Raw genomic sequence first — 22,636 nt, 5'->3', positions numbered from 1 at the left:
ATAATTCTGTTCACATAAATATTAAAAACAAAGGAAATACCACATACTTGGAAAACTGCAATTGTGCTACCGAAGGGCTAGAGCACAAACCCGAAGAACTATTGCCCAAGCTAATGACACGATTAAGAGACTGGGCTCAAGAGTTGCAAAATGTGGACTGTCGACAAACAGGCTTTGTCAAGGGTGTCGGATGTAACCTCAACTTATTGTTGCTTAATCTGATAGAGAACAATAAATAATGGAAAAAAGGTCTACATAGAATTTATAGACCCCAAGCCGTTGATAGCATAGACAGAGAACTACTATGGACAAAATTATTGAACTGGAAATGTCCACTAAGTCTTGTCTTAGCTATCAAGGCCCTGCACACTAAAACTTGAATCAAAATACGGCTGAATCAAAATGGAGTCCTATCAAAAACGACAAACACACATAGAGGTCCATAGCATCCCTGTTGTTTAACCTATATATATCAGAGTTAAGAGAGGTGTTGGATAATCTAGACCCATTCTCAGCCAAGATCAATGGCAAACCACTGGCAAACCACTAGGATGGATGTTATACGCTGATGATCTAGCCCTCTTGGAGCCAACCCCCATTGACTTGCAAAGAAAATTAAACATACTACATACATATGTGGAGCGCAATGGGCTTGCAATTAATGTAGCGAAATCCGAGATTTTAATTCTACACACTCTAAAAAGAAAGAAAAAGATGGAAACTGGGAACAGAAATGTTGAGTTGTGAATTAACTCTAGTGCGAATAATGCTCCTTTGGCTTCTAAGATAAAGTGCCTTACTGCTCAGGGTATTGCAATGCACAGAACATTTGGCAAATTCTCACTAGTTCCAATGATAACTTTCTACAAGCAGAAATTAGTCCCCCATCCTACTTTATGGGGCCGAATGCGCATTGAGCGCTTCATGGCAACTTTGGATAACCTTCTAAAGCGTATTCTGGAGAAAAATGTTGCATCTACCAAGTCCGTTCAAACAGTGATCATCAGATATTAACTAGCACTGTTATCAATGAATGCATTTGGTACATGGAGATCTCTATCTCTTTTTAGAAAACTCATGATAGACTCGACATCTATAAAGTTTGAGATACTTCAGACAGAAAAAAAAGATAATGGTGAATGGATCCTAAAGAAGTGGACACACCGATGCAATGACACACTAGAAGAACTTGCAGTATCGATGTATACACTAAAAACAAACCCGGATGCAGTAAAGAAAAAACTGTGGTCCAGAGATTAGATCAGAACCATCAAGCGGAAGCAAAAACACAGGCTCTATGAGCATTTTTTTAAAGAAACAAAATCCTTGAATACACTGACGAAGTACCTGGAAAAATTCCCTAGTCCTTACCATCACAACATAGTCATGAGATTTCACATTCATTTATTCCCTACAAAGGAAATATTAAATAGTCAAAGAAGAAGCATCAATTAACACGAAAATTGCGACAGAAACCCTGAAACTTTTGACTTTATTTTGCCCTGTTTTGAGGAACATGAGAACATGTTACCTAGGAGCCTTTATAAGTGAAACACTACTCCTAAATCAAGAAGATTGATGGCAACTCTTGTGTCGCGGTCACAAACCAAAATACATTTTTGCCTTCACTAAATTTCTGGATGAAATTTGTAAACTATTTGTAAATTAAACACAAATAGAGAGGCCTTGTTTGCTCATTCTTAACAAAGTTATTAAGTTCATATATGATGTGCTTATCTTAAATATGGATGAATGCTTACCGTTTTTTGTAAAAGTTTGTAATAAACTAAAAACAAATAAAAAAATAATAATAAATGCCAACAACATTCCACACATAACCAAAGCAGCAACTTGCCTCTGTCACAAAGCAGACAAATCAATCTTAGAATATGGAAAGAGAGCAGAACCAGAGCAGAAGAATGAAAGCTTTGAAACATTTCATGACAGCACCCATTAATCAATCAACGAGGATGACGGGAGGCACACCTCCCCTTCTCACCAAATGACCCATGACTGTCTTCCTCTCCAGATACCTCCTCAAACAACCAGCGTTGGCAACAAAAAAAACGCTTCACCTACCACATCAGCAACACAGTTCAAGAGGATGTAAGCAGAAACAATAACAACCACACCAATCACCAAAAAGGCACCTCATTTACTACAATATCTACAACCCCCCCCGTCCCAATTTGTAGAAATACCTTACCCCTATGGTCACCACTAATGAAAACCTTCATCACAAACTCACCCCAGAGTAACCCTTTGCTGGAAGCAGGAAGCCCACCCGAATCCCACAAAAACCCTATCAACCTATTCGAGGAGGAAGGCCAACACCAACAGCTCTTGTATGACTCTAGTACAAACAACGCACAAGTCTTCTAATGGGCACTTTCAGCACTAAATCATTTGTGAGCGGTTGGCTCTTAATGTCTCCCCATTAATACATCTCTACAGTAAAGCATCCCGCCGACATCTATGATCTACTAAGCAAGGACGTAATAGGCCTACTCTTTATCGTAGAAACCTGGATGGTCCCTCCATTCTCCATCACTGGAAACATGGATCTCTTAAGAGGGGGCGGAACTGCGACGTTCTATGGATATTACATCAAAGTCACAACTCCAAACCAAAATAACATCCTGGAAGTTGAATCAGTTTTTAACCTGCTCGATCTCACCAACATCTCACCATACTAGGATATATCAACATCTGGCTTGAGAAGGTAGATCTTGCAGCTACAAAATAATACACTGCAAGCCTCTTTTCAAACAAATGGTCGGAGGCCAGAAATCCCTTGGATAGCTTGGACAGTAACGAGAAATCCATCAATTACTTTTCCCCAGCCTAACTACATTTACGGAACATCCTCTCTATCCCATTCACCATCGTCACCGAAGCTCTAGCCTGGGAAAAGCCCCATAAAGAACCCCCAATGTTAACAAGCCCTTGTAAAAAAATAAAAGTGGCTCTCATACTGGAACTCACACCCACTAAACCCTACTTCCTGAATAAACGCCCGACCGCTACATCAGATTACCTACTCAAAGACATTTACAACTAGAGAGACCCAACTCTTAACTGCATAGATCTCATAAAAGTTCAGAACCTTGTAGTAAAAAAGCAAGCTTCCAAATGGTTGACCACCAAGCTCATCTCATAAAAAAAGCAAAGCGAAAAGTCTAAACAAATTGGAGAAGCAACCATCCAACAGACAAACTAGCCTGCCACAATCAACTGCCAAATTACAAAGCAAAATATCTAAATAAGAAAGCAAACTATCTACATTGAACAATACAGCCAAAAGGAAGACTTTAAAGAACCCCATTAGCCGACTGCTAACAGTTAGCAACAGTTAGCAACAAAATTCAACAAAGCCAATACCACACCTCAATAGGCAACGACCAACATTGCCGTACACACACATAGAAGAGACACCTGCAGTCCCAGACATGACGTCATTAACTGCCTTTCCCCTTTTCTCCATTGAAGAACTGCTTTCTGCAATCACCTCCAGTAACCCAGCAGACTGCCAAGAAAACCCATGTCCCTCTGCCCCCCCACCAACTATAAAATGATATCCAAACACCCAGGTTTGGCATCCAATTTCCTACAACTCCTCAACACCTTCACCAAACACGGAACAGTACCACTTGCCTTCAAAACCGCTGTCGTTAAACTCCTACTAAAAAAGAAATTGCAGATGTAAGTGTACTACGGCAACTGCTGCCTGATTTCCGAAATCGCATTCATCAGTAAAATCCAGAATAAATGTATCTGTTTACAGCTTTGTGACCAAGTTGAAAACAACAACCATCTGAATCAGTCAACACGGATGCAAGCCAAAGAGAAGAACAGAATTCACACTCTGGTACATGCTAAAGAACAATGACACAAAGGGTATACTCATCCTACTGGACATCCCAGTGGTTTTTTACACCATTGGTCATGAGATCCTTTAAAAGAAAAGTGTAGGGATTTTGCTCTATCCTATACTTCCCTAGAGGAAGCAAACCACCAATCTACTCCACTGACACGTGCACCTTACCACTGATAATACCGCCTTCCTCCTTATACTTGTGTCCACTACAAAGGTCAACCCCTAACTAACCAACCTCCCCCTAAATCTCAATCTTTTTACAAAACAAAAGAACACACCCCACTGAGGCCATCGTAGGCCTATACAACAATAAAAGCTAAACAAACTATGAACTACACTCCTCTCTTCAACTCTAACCCACTCCCCTACATTGGAGAGCAACAACACCATAAAACATGCTCTACACTTTCAGCCTTTAGGGATAACATACCCCCAATGACTACAACACCTACATAGTAATCGCAACGCCACACAGGAAAAGATTACTTCCAACCTGCACCCATCAACACCATAGATTTCGCATTTGTCTCTCCCGCTTTCCCACTTTTTCTGTTTTGTTTAAGAGCCATGTGCAGCAAGGGCCAGCAAAATGGGTGCTTTACAACACCACTTTGTTAATATTATTTGTTGTATTATGCTCTTTGCATTGTTCAGCGATCAGCTGCTAAGAAAAGAGCTCTATAAAAAATATGTTGTTAAATAATAACCTGGAAGACAGCAGCTATACATGTCACATCCACTTGATCTTTCTATTAGCCTGCACATTCAGCCTATTTGATCTTCCAGGCCCTACTGCAACAAAAGCCTTGCAAATAGAATGAGAAACTTATCTCAAGACCCACACCCCAAAAAAAAAGAAAACAGCAGGCTACCAGCCAGAACAGCTTAAAAAAATTATATTAAGACCTTGAGCCACATGATAGATTTCAAAACCGTCATCCCAGGACAGGTCCTTTCCCACTTGGACAGGACAAGCCCACCCTTGTTGGAAGGAATACCAACCCCTTTCTTGGACCCACTAAAAGCTGCGTAATATGCTGCACTCTGTCTCATCACAGAACTGAAGAAATACAAGGACATCACTGCAAACCTAAGAAATTACAGAGGTTTTCCTTTTAAGCCCACATCACCTTCAAAGTAGCCAGCTCCTCATATAAGGCCACGACCAAAGCAATCCTTTACAGGTAGAGTAATCCTCAAATTGTCTTACTACAGTGGTAGGAATAATTTTGCCTTTCCATTAACTAGTGCACATGCATAGAATACCCCAGAAAATGAATCATTCCTAGGCAAACAAACTGTTTAAATAGCAAAAATCCAAGATAGGATGGACACACAAGACTCCTCTAAAATCACAGTCAGGCTATGAGGCACTCCCTTCTGAAATACCAAAGCACAGACAGGGACTCTCCCCCCGAAATGCTAAGCAGGGACTCCGCCCATGAAATCACAGGCAGGGACTACGCCCATGAAATCCCAGGCAGGGACTCAAGAGCTGATAATTCAAAGCTATGTTGAAAAAGTAATTTGGTGGGATAAAGGGTGAGTAATCAGACTGGATACAGAACTATCTGAAAGACATGCATTCAAAATGTGTCAGAGGTTCTAGTTATGATAAGAGACCGACTCCCCTTACTACCAGTGACTGTTGGTAGGAAGCAACCAGGGAAGTCAAGCTTGCTGGACGAGGCAGGGGACGAGTTGCAGAGAAAGAGACTGCAGTAGAGACAAAGCATAGGCAGGTACATTGTAGAATAAGGGCAGACACTGGAATGGAAAGACATTACAGAGAAACATGCAAAGAGTCAAGGGAGGGTGGAGATAGTGCCTTCGGGCTAAGAGAAGTGTAGTCGTAGAACGGAGAGTGAAGACAGACAATGCACTTTAAGGCAGGTGCAGGAGATCATGCAGAAATAATTCACCGAATGGAAAGTGTAGATGGCTTTGCCAAGTCACCCACATCATATTTTAACAACACTAATGGCTTTGCATGGCTGAAATGGGGAACTATTGTACATTAGCGCCGCTCATGTAAATGCAGAGAAGCACTTTGCAAATCCCACATAAAATAACACTGAATTCTGGAATGGAAGATAGGAGATAAATAGTTGAAAGAACCTTGGAAGAGGGAGAAGTGGAGAAATATTGCCAGCCACCCCTATAATAGCACCAGAGAAAACGTACCTATATCTGTGATTTTGGAGCAGATTTCTGTCAGCCGGTCACCAGGGCTCTTGTCTGGGGTATTCAGGATAGTTGGCCTCAGCAAAGACTTTAGTGTACAGCTGACTGCTATGAGGAAAAGCTTGGCATGGTAGTCGCAGACGCGGGCCACCGTGGCTGGGGACAGTTTGCACAGGGATGCCTTCATTGCTACGATCCGGGTGGACAGAACCTGGGTGAAAAATCAAAAATGGCATAGTAAATTTTAGTCCAACAGATGCCCAAGTTAACCCTACATGACCTGGATAGGAAACCAAAGAGGCAAAGTGAGTATATCCCTACAGATGCAAAGGTGAATCATGTCTGTGAAACCGTCTCCATTAAACCACAGACAACAAGCTGCACCACCACCATTGTTAGACCACCATCTAGTCACCCAATCCACCTGTTAATACATTTTATTTTGCCCAATCCACACACCCAATCCCACTTCTTAACCTAAATACTCACCACCAACACAATAACCCACTCCATTAAACCCATCAACCCATCTAAACTATTTTTAATTTCTGAACTTTCTGTCCTGTAAACATCATTTTCATTGGCCATTAAATCGACTCAAACAAATTACTGTCATCTTGTCATGACCCTGCCTATGTATCTTCCAACATCATTTTTCCACCCTTAATAAGATACTTGATTCTCCTCCGGAGCCATCTCTCCCATACACTGGCAGGTAAGAAATGGTGTGATATGGGTATGGGAAAGATTGAGGTGGAAAGTGGCTTCTTTTTTTATAGTTGGCCAGAATCTTTAAAAATGTAACCCCCATATAAGACATTTAAATTCTCTAGTAAGTCATATTCCCACACTGTTTGATCCATTGCCTGGTTTCCTTGATTAAATCTATGTTTACTCTCCTTTTATCCAATTTCGCTATTTTGTTCAATGTTTCAATCAGTCCTCAAGTTTACTCTGGGCAACTAGTAACCATTAAAATTCAAAGTAGTAAATGAATAAACAGAAGGTACAACTCATAATTATACTATCATGAAAAAATCTTTCATTAATAAATAGCAAATAACTATAACACATCTTACATTTCAAAAATCAACAAATGAAATGGATAAACAAACCATATATACAGACCTATTCACCAAGACTAAAGCCATGGTTACAAAAAGGCAAGCCTCAACAAATGGCAGCAACACCAACAATGTTTCCTTTGCCACAGGGCCCACTTTAAGATGCCAGCCAGAGCCCAACTCGAGGGGACAGAAAAGATGGAAGGATGGTGACATTGTCTAAAATGCATATTTTTTTAAAACCATAACAATTGTTTTTTTTCTAATGGCCTACTGGACAGAAAATTAAAAGGGCATTGTGGATTCTATGGCCTGAGGACTAAAGGGACAAGGGCAAGAATTCAAGGAGTTACTTTCCCAACAACCCATCACTGAATTCGAACAACATAGAATTTGCCCATTGTCAACAAAGGATGATTTTTAAAATACCGGGACCAGATTATATAGGGTTGCACAATGCTAAAATTGAAGAAATTGACTGCCCTGATTCTCCGATTAGAATAACATTTTATAAGCAACAATGCTGCTCCATCCAATGCTAATCTGCTCAATCAGGGCAGTTCCTCCACAAAAAAAGTAACTTGGATCTTCGCTAAATCAAAAATCCTGTGTCTTGCCTGCAGGATTTCTGACCTCTTCAAACTAGCATATAAATCTACCAGAAGAACTTGTGTCAAGACTTGTATTATACCACATTTTATAAAATTAGGCGACAGTGCTATACTTAGCTTACAGTATCTTCTGAATGTGATGGCCTTAGGTTCTTGTAGATCCTAAATGAAGGCCCAAAAGGAGGGAAGGCCTCAACTTGATTTACAAAACTGATTTCAAAACCGATACATTGTCCAAACCCCGAATACATGCTCCATAAAGACCCATGGGCCTCGGTTTTGCCTTATAGGCTCTAATCCGCAGTTCAATGGGCTAGACCTGATACCTAGCTGCAAGCGAGTGGATCCCAATGATCGCTTGAAAAAGGTCAACTGCACTGTTCAAGAGATTATCCATACCTCTTACATTTTTAGACAAATTCACATCCAAGGAATCAATGTGGTCCTTCTAAGAATAATATCACTCACAATAGTGAAAAGGGGAACGTAATACAGTTTACGGGACAAACTGCACAAAAATAGTGTATATTTAGCCATGTTATTCATAGCTTCAGCACCGGCGCTTCTACGACTAGCCGGTCTGCGCCAGACATCGGCGAGAAACTCTGTGCATATTTCTTAAGCCCAGGTCCCTCATAAATGCTGAATAGCTCTCCAAGGAAAGCTGTAATGCAGGTGGGGTCATAGCAATTAAAGCCAGGTCATCGGCATAAGCCAAATTTGGTATGGAAATCACATTAAATATGGGGACATCTGCCTCTATGAGAACCAAAGTACTATAAAGAGCATTACTAAAAAGATTAAGCAACATGTGTGCAAACAAGCAATCTTACTGTACACTGCATTGAATTGACAATAGATGCATGGATAACTATTTCTACCACATAAAACTAACACCATATTATCCAAGTGAAGATCAAATACTGTACAAAGAAAATCGTTGAGTACCCCATATTAAGTAATATTCTCCATAATGTCAATGTTTTTCTTCATTCAGTAAGCTTAATGAATAATATAAATCATACTGTCAGACAACCCACTAATAAAAAAAAACATTTTTCATTTGCAACTGTCTACTTATTTTAATTCTTACCATCCACTGCAATCAGTTATTCACCCGGTTTATTCCTTATGTAAGTCATCAGAAGCTTTCTGAAATTTAGATCCGTCTGCTGCTTTTGGTACTATTGATCACTCTATGCTCCCAGTTTCTCAGTCTTCACTTCACATGAGGTAAGGAACTGTTGGCTCAGATGCTGTCACGCTGCAGCGCCACAATGGAACATTGAAAATATTGTAATTGTAATACTGAACACTGTGAAGCTTTGATCCATTGTTTGTGTTTTGCTAAGTTGTAACATCTTTTTTGTGAATAGAGCTTATATTGTTGAAATTGTTTACATTGCATTATTCCCGGACTCACTATTGTCTTGATTACTTTGACCACAATACTCCAGTTCTAAACGTGTGTAATTATGTGTAACACGAGTGTTAGAGGATCTTTTCAACTCTAGCACTCTGTTGAAGGTAACTTGCTGAATTGAGACCTTTTACTCACTTGGAAGGATTGCTACGCTCTTCCTTGCCGGCAAGCTCTGATTCCCAGGCTTGCACGCATTGGAAGCAGTCTATCCTTCTTGGCAACTACAGTTCCCAGCATTACCAGCATCACACATTAGGAAACTCCAGGCGCTTAACCAAGACTAAACATAGGTATAGGCTATCTAAAGATTTGTTAGCTTTTGACCCCAGTGAAACAACTGCACCAACTATCCTTAGTGAAGCCCTCTATAGATGCTAGGCATGACACACCCAATTCTCCCCAAACATCTAACTCACTTGACCTCCCACCACATCGAACTCCTACTCTCATCACCACAGAGGCGGAACATAATTCAAGCCCCCCCCCAAAATAAGGAAGAAAACATCATAACCACGGAGACACCCGCAATCCTACCGGTTGAGCCTGTGCCAGCTAAACTGGACAATGCTCAAATGAAGGATACATTACTTCCACCAGCTAAATCACTGAAACTTAAAATAGGACTCTTAAATACGAGATCTATGAACAATCATGCACAAGACATCCATGATTACATTATCCAGGACAAATTAGACATATTATGTCTTACGGAAACCTGGTTACAGGAACCCACAGGCCCTACCATTGACATCGCTGTACCAGAGGGTTATAATAACTTCTTTAAAAATAGGGAGATAGGCAAAGGAGGGGGAGTGGCTATAAAAGCCAAACAAGACCTGAACATCGTTGCCTGACCCATACAATGTAATGGATGCAAAATACTTATGCTAAAAATGACAACTATAAAAAACAGCAGTGTCAATCTCATTACCATCTACAGACCACCCTCATTGATCTCCGATTTAATTATGAGCTAACCCACCTATTGAACACCCTAAAGGGACCCAACACAGGGACAGTACTGCTCAGTGACCTCAATGGGTAGAGAGGGAATCCCCAAGACAAGGATGCCATATCCCTTGAGAAAGAACTTAAATCTATAGATTTTCACGTAATAAATACAGAGCCTACATCCAACAAAGGGAATAAACTCGACTGGATTGAAACCACAATGCTCGGTACCAACCCTTGCATATGGTCTGACCACCACAAAATTGAACTAAAGCTTGACCAATTATACAGAGAAACACTGAAAATAGCAAAAAAAGACTACTATAATGAGCAGATCACTACAACCTCCAATTCCACAGGTAAACTGTTCCAGATTCTAAAATCAGTGTAAAAACCAGCAACCCTGTCCACCCCTTTTCAACCTTCACATGGAGACTGTGAGACAGTTAAAACGGCATTCTCTAATAAAATCTTGAAGGCCCGAGAAACTATAAAAGCCGGCACGACAGTCAACCAGCCTCCCCAATCTGACACCACATCTGAGCCTGCTCATCCAGAGAAAACGAAATTTCATTTCACTTCAGTCTCATTAGACGAAATGACTAAAATTCTTCCACCAAATTTACTTCTTATTTGGAAAACATCCTACCCCCAGAGTTCATCCTCGACAATGCTGAGTTGTTTGCCCCTTTTCTCTGTTGAATGGTCAACTTGTCATTCAGAGACCACAAGGCTCCTACATCTATCAAAACCGTAACTGTGACACCCCTAGTTAATAAACCCGGTCTAGACTAACGCGACCCTGTTAACCTTCGCCCCATCACGAATTTCAATTTTATGCTCAAAATTCTGGACAAAGTTGCCACAGGCCAACTGCAAAAATACATTGATAAAAATGACCTACTACATTCCCAACAATGTGGCGTCAGAGGCGCACATGGAACTGAGTCGGCCCTACTGGACCTCCAGACCAAAATGCTACACATAATGGAAAAAGGTAAAGCCGGATTACTGATCTTATTGGACCTCTTGGCAGCATTCCACTTGCTGGACCACCAGAAGCTCCGAGAGGCCCTAGATAAATCAGGTAATTGCTTCCAGGAAACCATCGAATGGATCTCCTCGTTTCTAGGAAATGGGAGTTCCAAGATCCAATGGGGCGACTATTCCTCACCCCCCCCGGCCTTTTGATTGTGATGTGCCCCAAGGAGACAGTTTTTTACCCCTCCCATTTGATATTTACATACGTTGTCTCTGCACCCTCCTGCCCAACATGGGAATATTTTTTACACATTTTGCAGATGACACACAGCTAGTAATGGAATTAACTAGCCTGTCACACCACAGACAACGATAAGCTTGCTCACATTTACAGTTCCATTAATGCATGGATAAAGACCAACTGGATGTGCCTCAATGGAAGCAAGACAGAGCTTATGGTCTTTGGATCTACACAGATCAGAGCCAAACTCGACCCGGTTTATTCGACATTTAACATTAAAAGTTCCATGGTCAAGACATCAGAAAGGTTGAAGACCCTTGGCGTCTACTTACAGGCTTTCCTGGGAGCAGACACCAAGGTTACACACCTAAAGAAAACCTGCCAATACCACCAAAAACTGCTTAGACAAATCAGACCCTACCTAAGTCAGCAAAATAGTTCCATCATTGCTAGAGCCATAATCCTCTCTAGGTTGGATTATGGGAACTCAGTTGTTGGGGGCCAGCAGTAAATGCATTAAACAGTGCCGAATCATACATAATAATGCCATAAGGACAATCACTGGCAACTCTAAAAAGGAACACATCACAAAGAAAAGAAAAGCCCTTGACTGGCTGTCGATAGAAGACCGAATTGCCTTCATGTCAACGTCCCTTGTCCACCACTGTTTATACGGAATTGCTTCCGAGTATATAAAAGAGTATATAAAAAAGCAAATCAGCCCATATGTACCTGGCCGGGCCTAACAGTAAAAAAACCAAGGACCAGTCAAAGCCTCGTACACAAAAAAAGCCAATGGACTCGTTCAGGCTTTTCCCACCAGAGCCACTACCAAATGGAACGAACTTACAGTCCACCGCAGACTAGAACCAACTGTGCTGTTCAAATATGCTAGGAATGGTTAGATTTATCCTGACCTTTGTACTTCCAGACTGTCCTATCCTCACTCTGTTCTATTAGTGTCTATGTGATGCGCTCTGTTGTCTGCGGGCTACGGCGCTATAAAAATAAAAAAATAAATAAAAAAATGTCAGGCATTACCTTAACTTGGGTTTCTTATGATCTTCATATAGTTCTTTTCTGTTTCTTGGAAAGGGTCTACTTCTCGATCTATTTCTCTGCCCTACAGGGCTCAGGATTTGGTTCTCGTCTCTACTTTGTACTTGATTAATTTGGCTTGATTGATACTACCTTTTCAAGCATTTTTTATGCCGATGATTTAATTTTCTTTTTCCTCCTTTATCGATTCTCTTAACCAATGTTTGTCTAATTGGTTAGCTGTTGACTATTTATGCTTCATCCATGGTTACTTATCATTTTTTGTTTTGCTTTCATCATCTTTACATAGCTATTGCCTTTTTGATCCGTAATCAGTGTTATTTTGAATTGCTCTCTTTATCAGGATAACATTTTGTCAGTGACTTTATCTTGCCATGTTCTATTATATAACATTAGACACATCTGTCATTTTCTTCCACTAAATTGTAGCGTGGTTCTTTCACGACTAGATTATCACCTTTTCGAAAGTTTTTACAAATATGCTTTACTTCTATTTGTAGTCCATTATGCATTTCCGAGTCTCTCGAGTAGGTTTTGCATCTCAGGTTTCATCATCTTTGGCTCGTCTTCTAGAGTATCTGATTATTCAAAGATTTGAGCTAAATATTTTATGCATCGCCTTTACTTGTTTTCAGACCCTTGTCCAAATATATCGTTCTGACCATATTTCAGTGCACAAGCCTTCTAGGCAAACACACTCTTCTGCCCAAGTCATACTTTCAGCAACCTCCTTTCACTGTGGCTCATTTCAATTGCTAGCGCGTAAACTATGAACCCTTTACCATTGGCCATACATTGTGTCCTCCTTTAACATGGTTGAAAAATAACGCCCTAAAAAATATTTGTTGTATATTAGATTCCATCTTTGAAAAGAAATTAACCGCTTTGGTGAGGGGTGTGAACAGACCTATCCTGAGTGGAAGAGCAGGGTACTACCAAGTTAGATCAAACCTCTCTCAATGGGTAACATAGCGGAGAAGTCAGGCTTTGCTTTCAGGAGAGAAGGAGCTGGTAGCAAATGTGTCCCATACACAGACACAATAAGCTACACCACACATAAAAAACTGTAAATACACACAAAAATGTATTTAGAATTGCATTATGATTCAAAACACAGTCCAAAAGGTTCCTAGGAACATACACCACAATGCAGCAGTATATGAGAAATTCTACTTTACTTCATTCACTACAGGTCAAACAATATAGTGGTCTAAGCTAACAGGAGAGTACTGTGCCCATAGAAGATATAGGAATGAGGTAAAAAAAGGAGTTAGAATATTTTAGAAAATCTCCGCTTAAGGTCCAACACAATAGAGAGTAACATTAGAATTACTGTAATGGGCCTGAATAGGTACTGAGAAGGACAATGCAGATATTAACAACAGATCGCTAGTCGCAACCCCCTGTATGCCTTCTCCCTCCCCCCCTCTCACTCTCCCTTCCCTCCAGCACCCAGCACCTCGAACATGAAACTATCAACGGTTAGAGCTAGCTTCATTTCCGTTGATTTCCCTCCCCAGTTTGGTCTGTCCATCCAGTTAGCTGCCACATTTAGCAAAACAGGGTAACCACATCTCTCCAACCTTTAACCTTGACTCATTGAGGATATGCATCAAATATTCAATTTCATAAATTCCACTTACCTTCCTCAACCATTCCTTTTCCGTGGGGGTTCTGTTCCGTTTCCAAAATTGTGCCCCAAAAGACCTGGTTGCCACCATCATGGTGCGGGTCATGCGATTTCCCTGGTCTTCCCCTTCATTTTCATCCCAAACCCCGAAACAAGAGCCCCAATGGGGGCAGTTTTCATGAAATCCCATCAATCCCCTTAATCCATGAGAGGACCTCCCCCAATAGATCTGTATGTGGGAACAACCCCACCACATGTGATAGTAATCTGTGCAAGGGTTTCGGCATCTCCAGCTCCATGAATCTGCACCTAGGTACATTTTATCCAGGAGGGTGGGCGGGTGGTGCCACCGATGAAGAATTTTGATTGCCTGCATTCTATATTGGAGGGAGGCCGTGGAGTGTGTAAACCTTTTGCACGTAGGTAACCATAACTCATCAGGTATGGCTCACTAAAAATCCCTGGCCGCTGGACCCTGTGTGGGGTCAGCCCTTAGCAATGCCTTTTCGAGGTTAGCTATAAGACCCATCATGTCTCGGACCTGCAAAAGTAGTAATTCAAATGTTGTGAGAGCCCTCTGCAAATTGTTCCCCTATCTTGTGTCGTGTAGAGCGCCCTTCAGTTGTAAATAGCAAAATGGGGACAGCCACCCTATCTGGAGACAGTTCTCCACTGCCCCATAGTTAGGAACTCCCCCTTCTCCCACATCTGAAACGCACTACTGATGCCCACCTCATACCATTTCTGAAATTGCAGGGGTTCTGCTATCAGGTTCCTTAGTGGGGGGGGGCCCAAATGCAGTACAGCGGGGAGGACCATGTCGTGATCCACCTCTTACTACTTCCCTCCTTCCAAATCGACCACATCACTGCTATTAAGGGATGCTGCAACACCCTATTCGGAATCTCCTTCTGGGGCACCCACAGCCATTCACCCAGGGAGGCCGTGTTGAAAATCGAATTGTCTATGGCCACCCATTGCTTCTTAGATTGGTCAATGGGTATCCGTAGCTGGGCGACTTTATAGTAGGTCTCCAAGTCCGAAAGCCAGACCCCTTCCTTGTCCTTCGTGAGTTTAAGTATCTTATATGGTAGCCTGGGCCTTTTCCCTGCCCACAAGAACTGCAAAAGTATGTGTTTGACCATCTCCAAGAAGGCCGGTTGAACCATTACCGGGGGCATTTGGAACAGGAAGGGAAATTTCGGGAGGACTGCCATTTCCATACAATTAAGTCTAGCCATCCAGGACAGGTTAAGCCTGGACCATCGGTCGAGATCTGTCTTGACTTTATCCCTTAGGGGGGAACCTTTTTACTAAACAGATTACCAAGGTCCCTCTGGATCTCCACCCCTAAGTACCGAAACCCATTGTGTCTAACATTAAACCCCAGTCCCTTTGTGTACTCTCCTGTGTGGTCCCTCTCAGGTCCCACTGGGTGGGCCGCTGATTTATTGATATTCACTTTGAACCCGCATAGTTGCCCATAGACTTCCAGCCTGTGTTATAATCTCGGGAGGGACACCTGGGGGTGTGTTATGTACAGGAGGGCATCATCTGCGAAAAGACTACGTTTATATTCCATCCCACCCACCCGGACCCCATGGATCTGGCTATCCGCCCGAACATTCATCGCCCATGGTTCCATTACCAGCGCGTATAGGAAAGGTGACAAGATGCAGCCCTGTAGAGTGCCTCTCCCAGCCCGGGCAGTCATGTTTCTACCGCATTTACCACCACTTTCGCCCTGGGACTTGAATATAGGGCCGAAAACCAGTTCACCCATTTCTCTCCCATTCCTACCAACGACAAAACCTCCAGCAGGAATGACCAGCTAACGCAGTCAAAGGCCTTTTCGCCATTGAGCGAAAGTATCCATGCTCCTTGTTCCTTGACCGCAGGCGAGTGCAGCACCTGGAGGGTTTTTTAGAGGTTGTCTGTCCACTGCCTGTTCCAGATAAAACCTGTCTGATCGGGGTGGATCAGCTTCGGGAGGTATCTTTCCAACCTTGTTGCCAATATCTGCACGAAGAGCTTGACATCGACACTGAGGAGCGAGATGGGCCTATATGCCCGACAATATGTCGGGTCTTTTCCCGGTTTCGGTACTACTACTTTTCTTGCTTCTAGAAAGAAGGGGAGAACCTTACAGCTATCACTAATGGCATTGAAGACCTTCGCCAGCTGTCCTACCACTAATTTTTGAAATTGCTTATACAAATCTGCAGTATTCCTATCCTCCCCGGGGGCTTTCCTGGCCTTCAATTTCCCTATTGCTCTCACTACATCCTTTGCCATGATCTTGGCTTCCAAAACAGCAATAGCTTCCGTGGAGAGCTTCAGGGTATGACCAGGTATTACCTAACATCTTCCCCTGGATCTGGAACTTTTCTGTATAGTGCCTCATGGTAATGCGCATAACATTCAGGTATCCCTTCCTGCTGTCCCACCAGTCCCCCATCTTTGTCCCTGATTTTTTCCACCAACCTATCCCCTCTACTACCACGGACCCTGATGGCCAGCAGTGACCCCCGGTTCCCTTTTTCATAATACCGTATTTTGGCATCCCTCATTTTCTTGACTACCTCCCCCATTAGCATAGAAAGTAATGACTGTCTCTTGTCTTGAATATCTTGCAATAGGGCTGTCCTGTCACCGGACCTCCCAGTCAGCCTTGCCCCAAGCACCCGTATTTCCTCTCATAATCTGTTTTCAATGAGCCCGCTTTCCTGCTTTTTCCTTGCCCCCTCCGCTATCAGCAGTCCCCTTATTGTAGCCTTGACAGCGTCCCACAACAGGTTGGGGTTGACCTCCACTGTATAATGGGTCTTGAAGAATTAGTGGATCTTCTTCCCCAGAAATTCCCTGAAAACTGCGTGTCTAAGCAGGGCGTTGTTACACCGCCATCCTGGGGGGGGCCTTCTTTTAGTGTCGAACTGCCATAAAGCAATGACCATCTTGTTTTCTGACCACATGGCTGTTTCTGCCTTAGGGGAGGCAATGTCCCTCATCTGCTCTTTTGGGATGAGCAGGAGGTCAATCCTAGTATAGGTCATGTGGGGTGGGGGAGAAAATGTATAGCCATCTGCTTGAGGGTGGGAAGCCCTCCAAACATCAACCCAAAGTGATCTAAGCTCCTATTCTCTTTTGCCACTTGCTTGGTCACACCTCCTCTCACTGACCACCAATTCAACCTTGGATAGGCCACTAGGTTAAAAATACCCCCTTACAAGCATGTGTCCCTACCCCCATTCTTCTAACGTTACTAAGATAATTCTTAAGAAGGGAGGCTGGCCCACGTTTGGTGCGTATACCGTGGCCAAGGTGAACATTACTCCATCTTCCCCCAAAGTTCCTCTTAACCTGGAGCCCTTTCATCTGGAAGGATCTTGCCAATACAATCGCCACCCCTTCCTTTTTATGGTCTTCATTAGAAGCCCAAAACATTTGCCCCACCGCCCCTCTCCTCAATGGCCTCTCCAACCCTTGCCTAAAGTGTGTTTTTTCTGCAGAAACACGACATACAGCTGGAGGCTCCGAAACATGTTATATGTCAGTGACCGTTTGTTTGGGGGGGTTAGACCCTTAAGATTAAACCCTTAACATTAAGGGTTGCCACTTTTAGATCAACCATTTCCTTTCCTTGGAAATTCTTCTATAACAGAAGCCTCCACCCGCTTGGGGAACCCGCTGCTACCCGTGTGTGTGTGCTGGACTCCCCATCCCTAACCCTCCCTTTCTCCCTTCACCCCACCCTTTCCACCCTCCCTATCCATGATAACACTCCCACAATCAAACCATGACAACAGTCCAACTAGGTAGAGACATCTGGATAGCGGTGGGCCTCGCCTCCTCTACCCAGACTAGTTGGCGGGGGGACAACAGTCTTGTTCATGGCCCCTCCATTGAGTCATATTTTCATTGTACCCGTTCATTTTGGAGGTGATAACTGCCGCACCCTGAGCTCCCCTCCTTCCTGTGTTCCTTGGGCTGGTCGAATGCACCCTTGAAAGGCTCCCTCAGCTGGCGTTGATTTTCCCTTTCTGGCTGCACTTCTTCACTCTGCAATTCCTTAAGGAGGTTATCCGCTTCTTCTCCCTGGTGGAAAGACGTAATTCTTCCCCTTCAACTCGAAGCCCAGGGCAAATGAGTAGCACCAGCGATATCTCACCCCCTTTTCCTGAAGCCATCTCGTCAGGGATCTACATTTTCGACGTTGCTCCAGGATATAAACCGATAGGTCTTGATACATTTTTACCTGGGTTCCTTCCCATTCGATTGCGCCCAGCTCGCGCACCAATATTTCTTCCTTGTCGCTATAATAGTGGCACTTTGCCACTACTGAGCGCGGTCCCTCGCCAGACCCAGTGCTCCGGTGGACCCTATCAAATTGGATGTCTCTTGCTGTTGGGGCCCCCAGTAGCTTACGCAGCATCTGCTGTAAGGACTTCTCTAGGTCTTGTGGCATTTCCGTGTCTCTGCCGGGGAGCCCCCAAATGCGCAGGTTGTTCCTCCTTTCACTGTTTTCAACATCACCCTGCACCGGACCGGTGTCCCTACGTTCAAACTCCTTTAGCCTCATCTCTACCTCAACGTCCACAGTGTCTGCTGAGCATTGCATGAGCCCCAGTGCCTCCATGAGGACAGCATGGATATCCTGGTGTATGCCACCCCGGCAACCCCTGCCATGGTGCCCTCTCCAGTGGGGTTTGTATTTTGGCACTTGCCTCCATCTTGCTCTGCCTTGTCAGGTATGCGGGCGTCTTCACTTCTCTGGGTGCCAAGGCCACACCAACCAAGTCTTTTCTGGTGCCCCCCTAGGCGGATTACTCCTCCCTCTCATAAGACCGCTGCAGGCTTCCCAGGGCTTCACAAGGATATGGACGCATTGCCTGGAACTTGGCCCGGTGGGCTATCCCGGTGGAACCGGGCCACTCCTCCCACTCCTCTGGGCTTGGGTCCTGTCTCACCTCTCACAGGCCCCTGTGGGCCCTTGTGCTCGCCTCGGTTCACCCCAAGGTCCATACGTCTTGGTGCAATGTTACTAGGGGCCAGGGCATACTTTCATCTGGTCCGGGCAGCACTCCCCGGTCCTTCTGCAGAGGCCACTACGGGCCGGGGGCCATCACCGGACCTGAGGCGTATCGGGTCTACCACTTTTCTCCTGCCTTCTGCTGCATTGTATTGGGGGGAGGGGAACCCCACCGGGTCCTCTCCCTGTCGCCTCTCTGTCGGGTGCTCAACGGTGCCGGTGCTTCTCATCAGCTAGGCCGGGGGGTTTTCCCTTCCAGCTCCAGTCTTCCCTGCAACACCGCTGCAGGCCTTTCGGTAGGTAGGCCTGCAGGTTACTCTGCTTAGTGGTTCGCACTCCCAAGACTGCGACCTCGTAGTGGTCCGGGCACTTGATCTGTCCCTCAGTGTTCGCACCGCAATTGGGTCTCTAGGGGTGGGGTATCGACACCTCCACACTCCGGGAACCTTCCAGGTGTCCCCCCTAGTTACGTGAGGTCCACAATAATACTTTGTTTCAAGGCCAAGCGTGGAGCTTCTCTCTCACACAGCCATCTTCATCCGCGCCACCTGGTGATCTCCCGACACCTTTCTTTTTGCTATAGTTGCTGACCTGAATTTTTGGAGGGAAGTAAAGCACTCTTCTTTACTTCCTTGGGCTCATTTTAATGCTAATTTCTATATGGAAACTGATCAGTCCCTAAGACTCCAGCACTGGAAGAAGTCTGCCTTAGTGAATTTAGCTTTTATTTTTAAAGCTGCACACTTCACCTTAAAGTGACGTGGGTTTGGAAACTTTAAATCCCTATAACATATCTTTTGTAACTTTATTACAATTACAATGTGTCCATGATGGACTGGTGGCACCGGATATTTTTCTACAGCATTTTTGACTTTTGACTCATGCACGTTTGCATTTTACTGCATAATGCATTAAGTGTACTATACATGCTAAAATAGCTGTGCCACAAGATTTTTGCCTGTCCTTTGGCCATTCTGTTCTTTCGGCCTTCTTCCAGCCCTCTTGGGTCTGGAATTGCCATTCAACTAAAGCCTTTTCGACTGGCAAATCACCTGCTTTACCAGGCAAGGTGGAGATCTGTGTGTGTATGTTGCCGAATGTAGGGGCTGGGACTGTCTGTCCCCAGTCAAGATCTGAGCCACAGTGTCTGTTGTTGGGTGGAATGTTTGGCAAGTGGCTGTCCTTGAGCCAACACCCCAACGAAGAAGTGCAGCCCACTGAAGACCCGAGGACGACCACTGCAACTGACCAACATTGCCTCCAGCCAAGTCTCTGTGAATCCCTGCTCCTCTGTTCTGATCTCAAGAAGGTCTGTGCTTCAACCCCTGGACCAGCGCGAACAACCAGTCTCGACCTCTGCTCCAGGATCTGTGCCTTTTGAGACTTTGAAAGTGTCCCCGAACCACCCGGGGGACTGCCAGCTCTCTCTTTGACTACCTTGCTGCAGCCACAGCTGTTCCAAGTGCATCCTTATAACTTTGAGGACCATCAGCTTATGCTACAACTCGCCTGCTGCTGCATTTTCAGCCTTCCAGTCCCAACAGAAGTCATGCATGGCCTGTTCCTTGTTTTCACCAACAGAATATGACCTGTAGCTGTCTGACCGTGTTGACTCCTGTTAAATCCAATTTTCTTCACTCCCTGGAGGTCTCCTGAGGTCGCCTGCTCCACAGAAGTCTTATTCCTTTCATATCAAGGGTGACCAGCTGGCTAGTTTCTGGAACCGTAATATAGATAACGCGACCGACTAAAACTAAACGAGTACCCATAAAGGACCCTTTGCATGCAGGGCCCTAGAATTAAGTGGGCCCAATGGATTTCGGATCCTCTGAAGAAGTTGCTGGGAAATCGGAGGAAGATGGACCCTGCAGTAGTGCATGCCTTTATATGTCAGTTTCAGTCTTGAGAGGGCAGGAAGATATACAAAATGGTCAAGAAACAGGACAGTCTGTACTAGGCACATCATAAAATCATAACAAATGTTGCCAGACAAAAGAGAAAAAGGGATACCATGTGCACCTGTACTGTAATGTTCTACATAAGTTGGTGTGTATTACAAAATGAAAACACAGGAAAACACAAAAGGACTAGCCAGTGCACCAAAACAAATGAGCTGAGCAAGTCAGTGAAGCTAATAGGGTTCACTTAACTAAAAGAATCTGCCAGGATTCTAGTGGTAGTGGGCTTCAGAAGAATTCCCTATGGTAAAAAAAACTATGGAAGCCAGCAAAACTTTTAATTTACCTAGAAAGTTAGTGAGCGAGAACAGCAAAAATGAAATTCTACCATGGTAATTCTATGAACTTGGATTGATTTAGGTGGATAAACACATCAAGATGGTGTTCAAGAGCATTCAACAAAGAAACGCAGTCCTCTTAAGTATGTATAGTCGCTAATTGCTGTTTGATTTGGCTTGCAGGAATCCACCTAAACAGAATTATGTCCACATGTAAAATGAACAAGTTACTTACCAACTGGTAACGTTCTTTTGACTGGATGTTCCTTCAACGTATTCCAAATCTTTGACATGTAATGTCCACAGCTGTGCACTTCGGAAACTTTTTCAGCAGAGGGCGTCCTGCGTCGATGACGTCGGGTTGATGTCCCTCGAAGGCCTCCGCCGACGGCGACGTCACCGGATGTGATAAATAGGACGCATGGCGCCCGTAGCCTCAGTTTACGTTTTTTCCTCCAGAACGTGTGGCACCAGTCTCATGCCTGCTTGACTGCACATAGTCTTGCGGAAACATAAGTTGCAATCGCATATGAAATTCTCCAGAGGGGCAGGCTGGGAGGGCGATGTGGAATACGTTGGAGGAACATCCAGTCGAAAGAACGTTACCAGTTGGTTAGTAACTTGTTCTTCAAATGGATTGTGTCCTCCAACGTATTCCACATCTTTGAAAGACTCCAAAAGAATTACCAGTAAATGGATGAGGGAAAAGAATTTAGAGTACCCAATTGGATTGCAGAATAAAGAACCGCCTTCCCAAAGGCCATATCCTGACCATGGATTGTACCCAGGGAATACTGTTTTTAAAAAGTGTGGATTGAAGCCCATGTAGCAGCATCACAAACATTCCTAGTAGGAACACCTCGCAGGAGGGCGGTGGAAGTAGCCACGCTCCTAGTGGAATGCGCTCACAACCCTTCAGGAGGTTCCTTACCCGCCAATCGGTAACACTCCGTAATGGGGAGGATAATCCACCTGGACAAGGTCTGCTTCGTAATAGCCTGGCCCAAAAAGTGCCCAGCATATCCTACAAAGAATTGATCGTCCACTCCGACCCTGGACATCCTAGAAATGTAAAAGCTCAGAGCTTTCCTAGGATCCAACCGATGCAGTCTCTCCTCTTCCATACCAGGATGAGGGTAGAAAGAGGGAAGAACCACCTTTTGACTCAAATGATATTCAGATACTACCTTAGGTAGAAAGGCGGGACGTACCCGCAGTACAACCCTGTCCCTGTGAAACACAGTAAAGGGTGGCTTAGATGAAAGTGCCTGCAATTCACTCACTCTGCGAGCGGAAGCAACCGCAACCAAGAACACAGTCTTGAAGGACATTAATCTCAAAGGACAAGAG

The 22,636-nt window shown here is 44.0% G+C and overlaps 1 protein-coding gene across 1 annotated transcript in view; it reads right to left on the bottom strand.

The window, feature by feature from the left end:
- The window catches only part of MED16 (mediator complex subunit 16), an 820,510-nt gene that overhangs the window by 340,089 nt on the left and 457,785 nt on the right, over nucleotides 1-22,636 (bottom strand). The window contains exon 10 of the mRNA XM_069647616.1: nucleotides 6,062-6,272. Within this exon, the coding sequence (XP_069503717.1) occupies nucleotides 6,062-6,272 (211 nt within the window). The remainder of the gene's footprint in view (nucleotides 1-6,061; nucleotides 6,273-22,636) is intronic.

Source organism: Ambystoma mexicanum, chromosome 1p (genome assembly GCF_040938575.1).
Source record: "Ambystoma mexicanum isolate Mex_15411 chromosome 1p, UKY_AmexF1_1, whole genome shotgun sequence".
Lineage (NCBI taxonomy): Eukaryota > Metazoa > Chordata > Amphibia > Caudata > Ambystomatidae > Ambystoma > Ambystoma mexicanum.
Note: the sequence above shows the minus strand (reverse complement) of the source record. Positions and strands in the feature narration are given on the sequence as shown.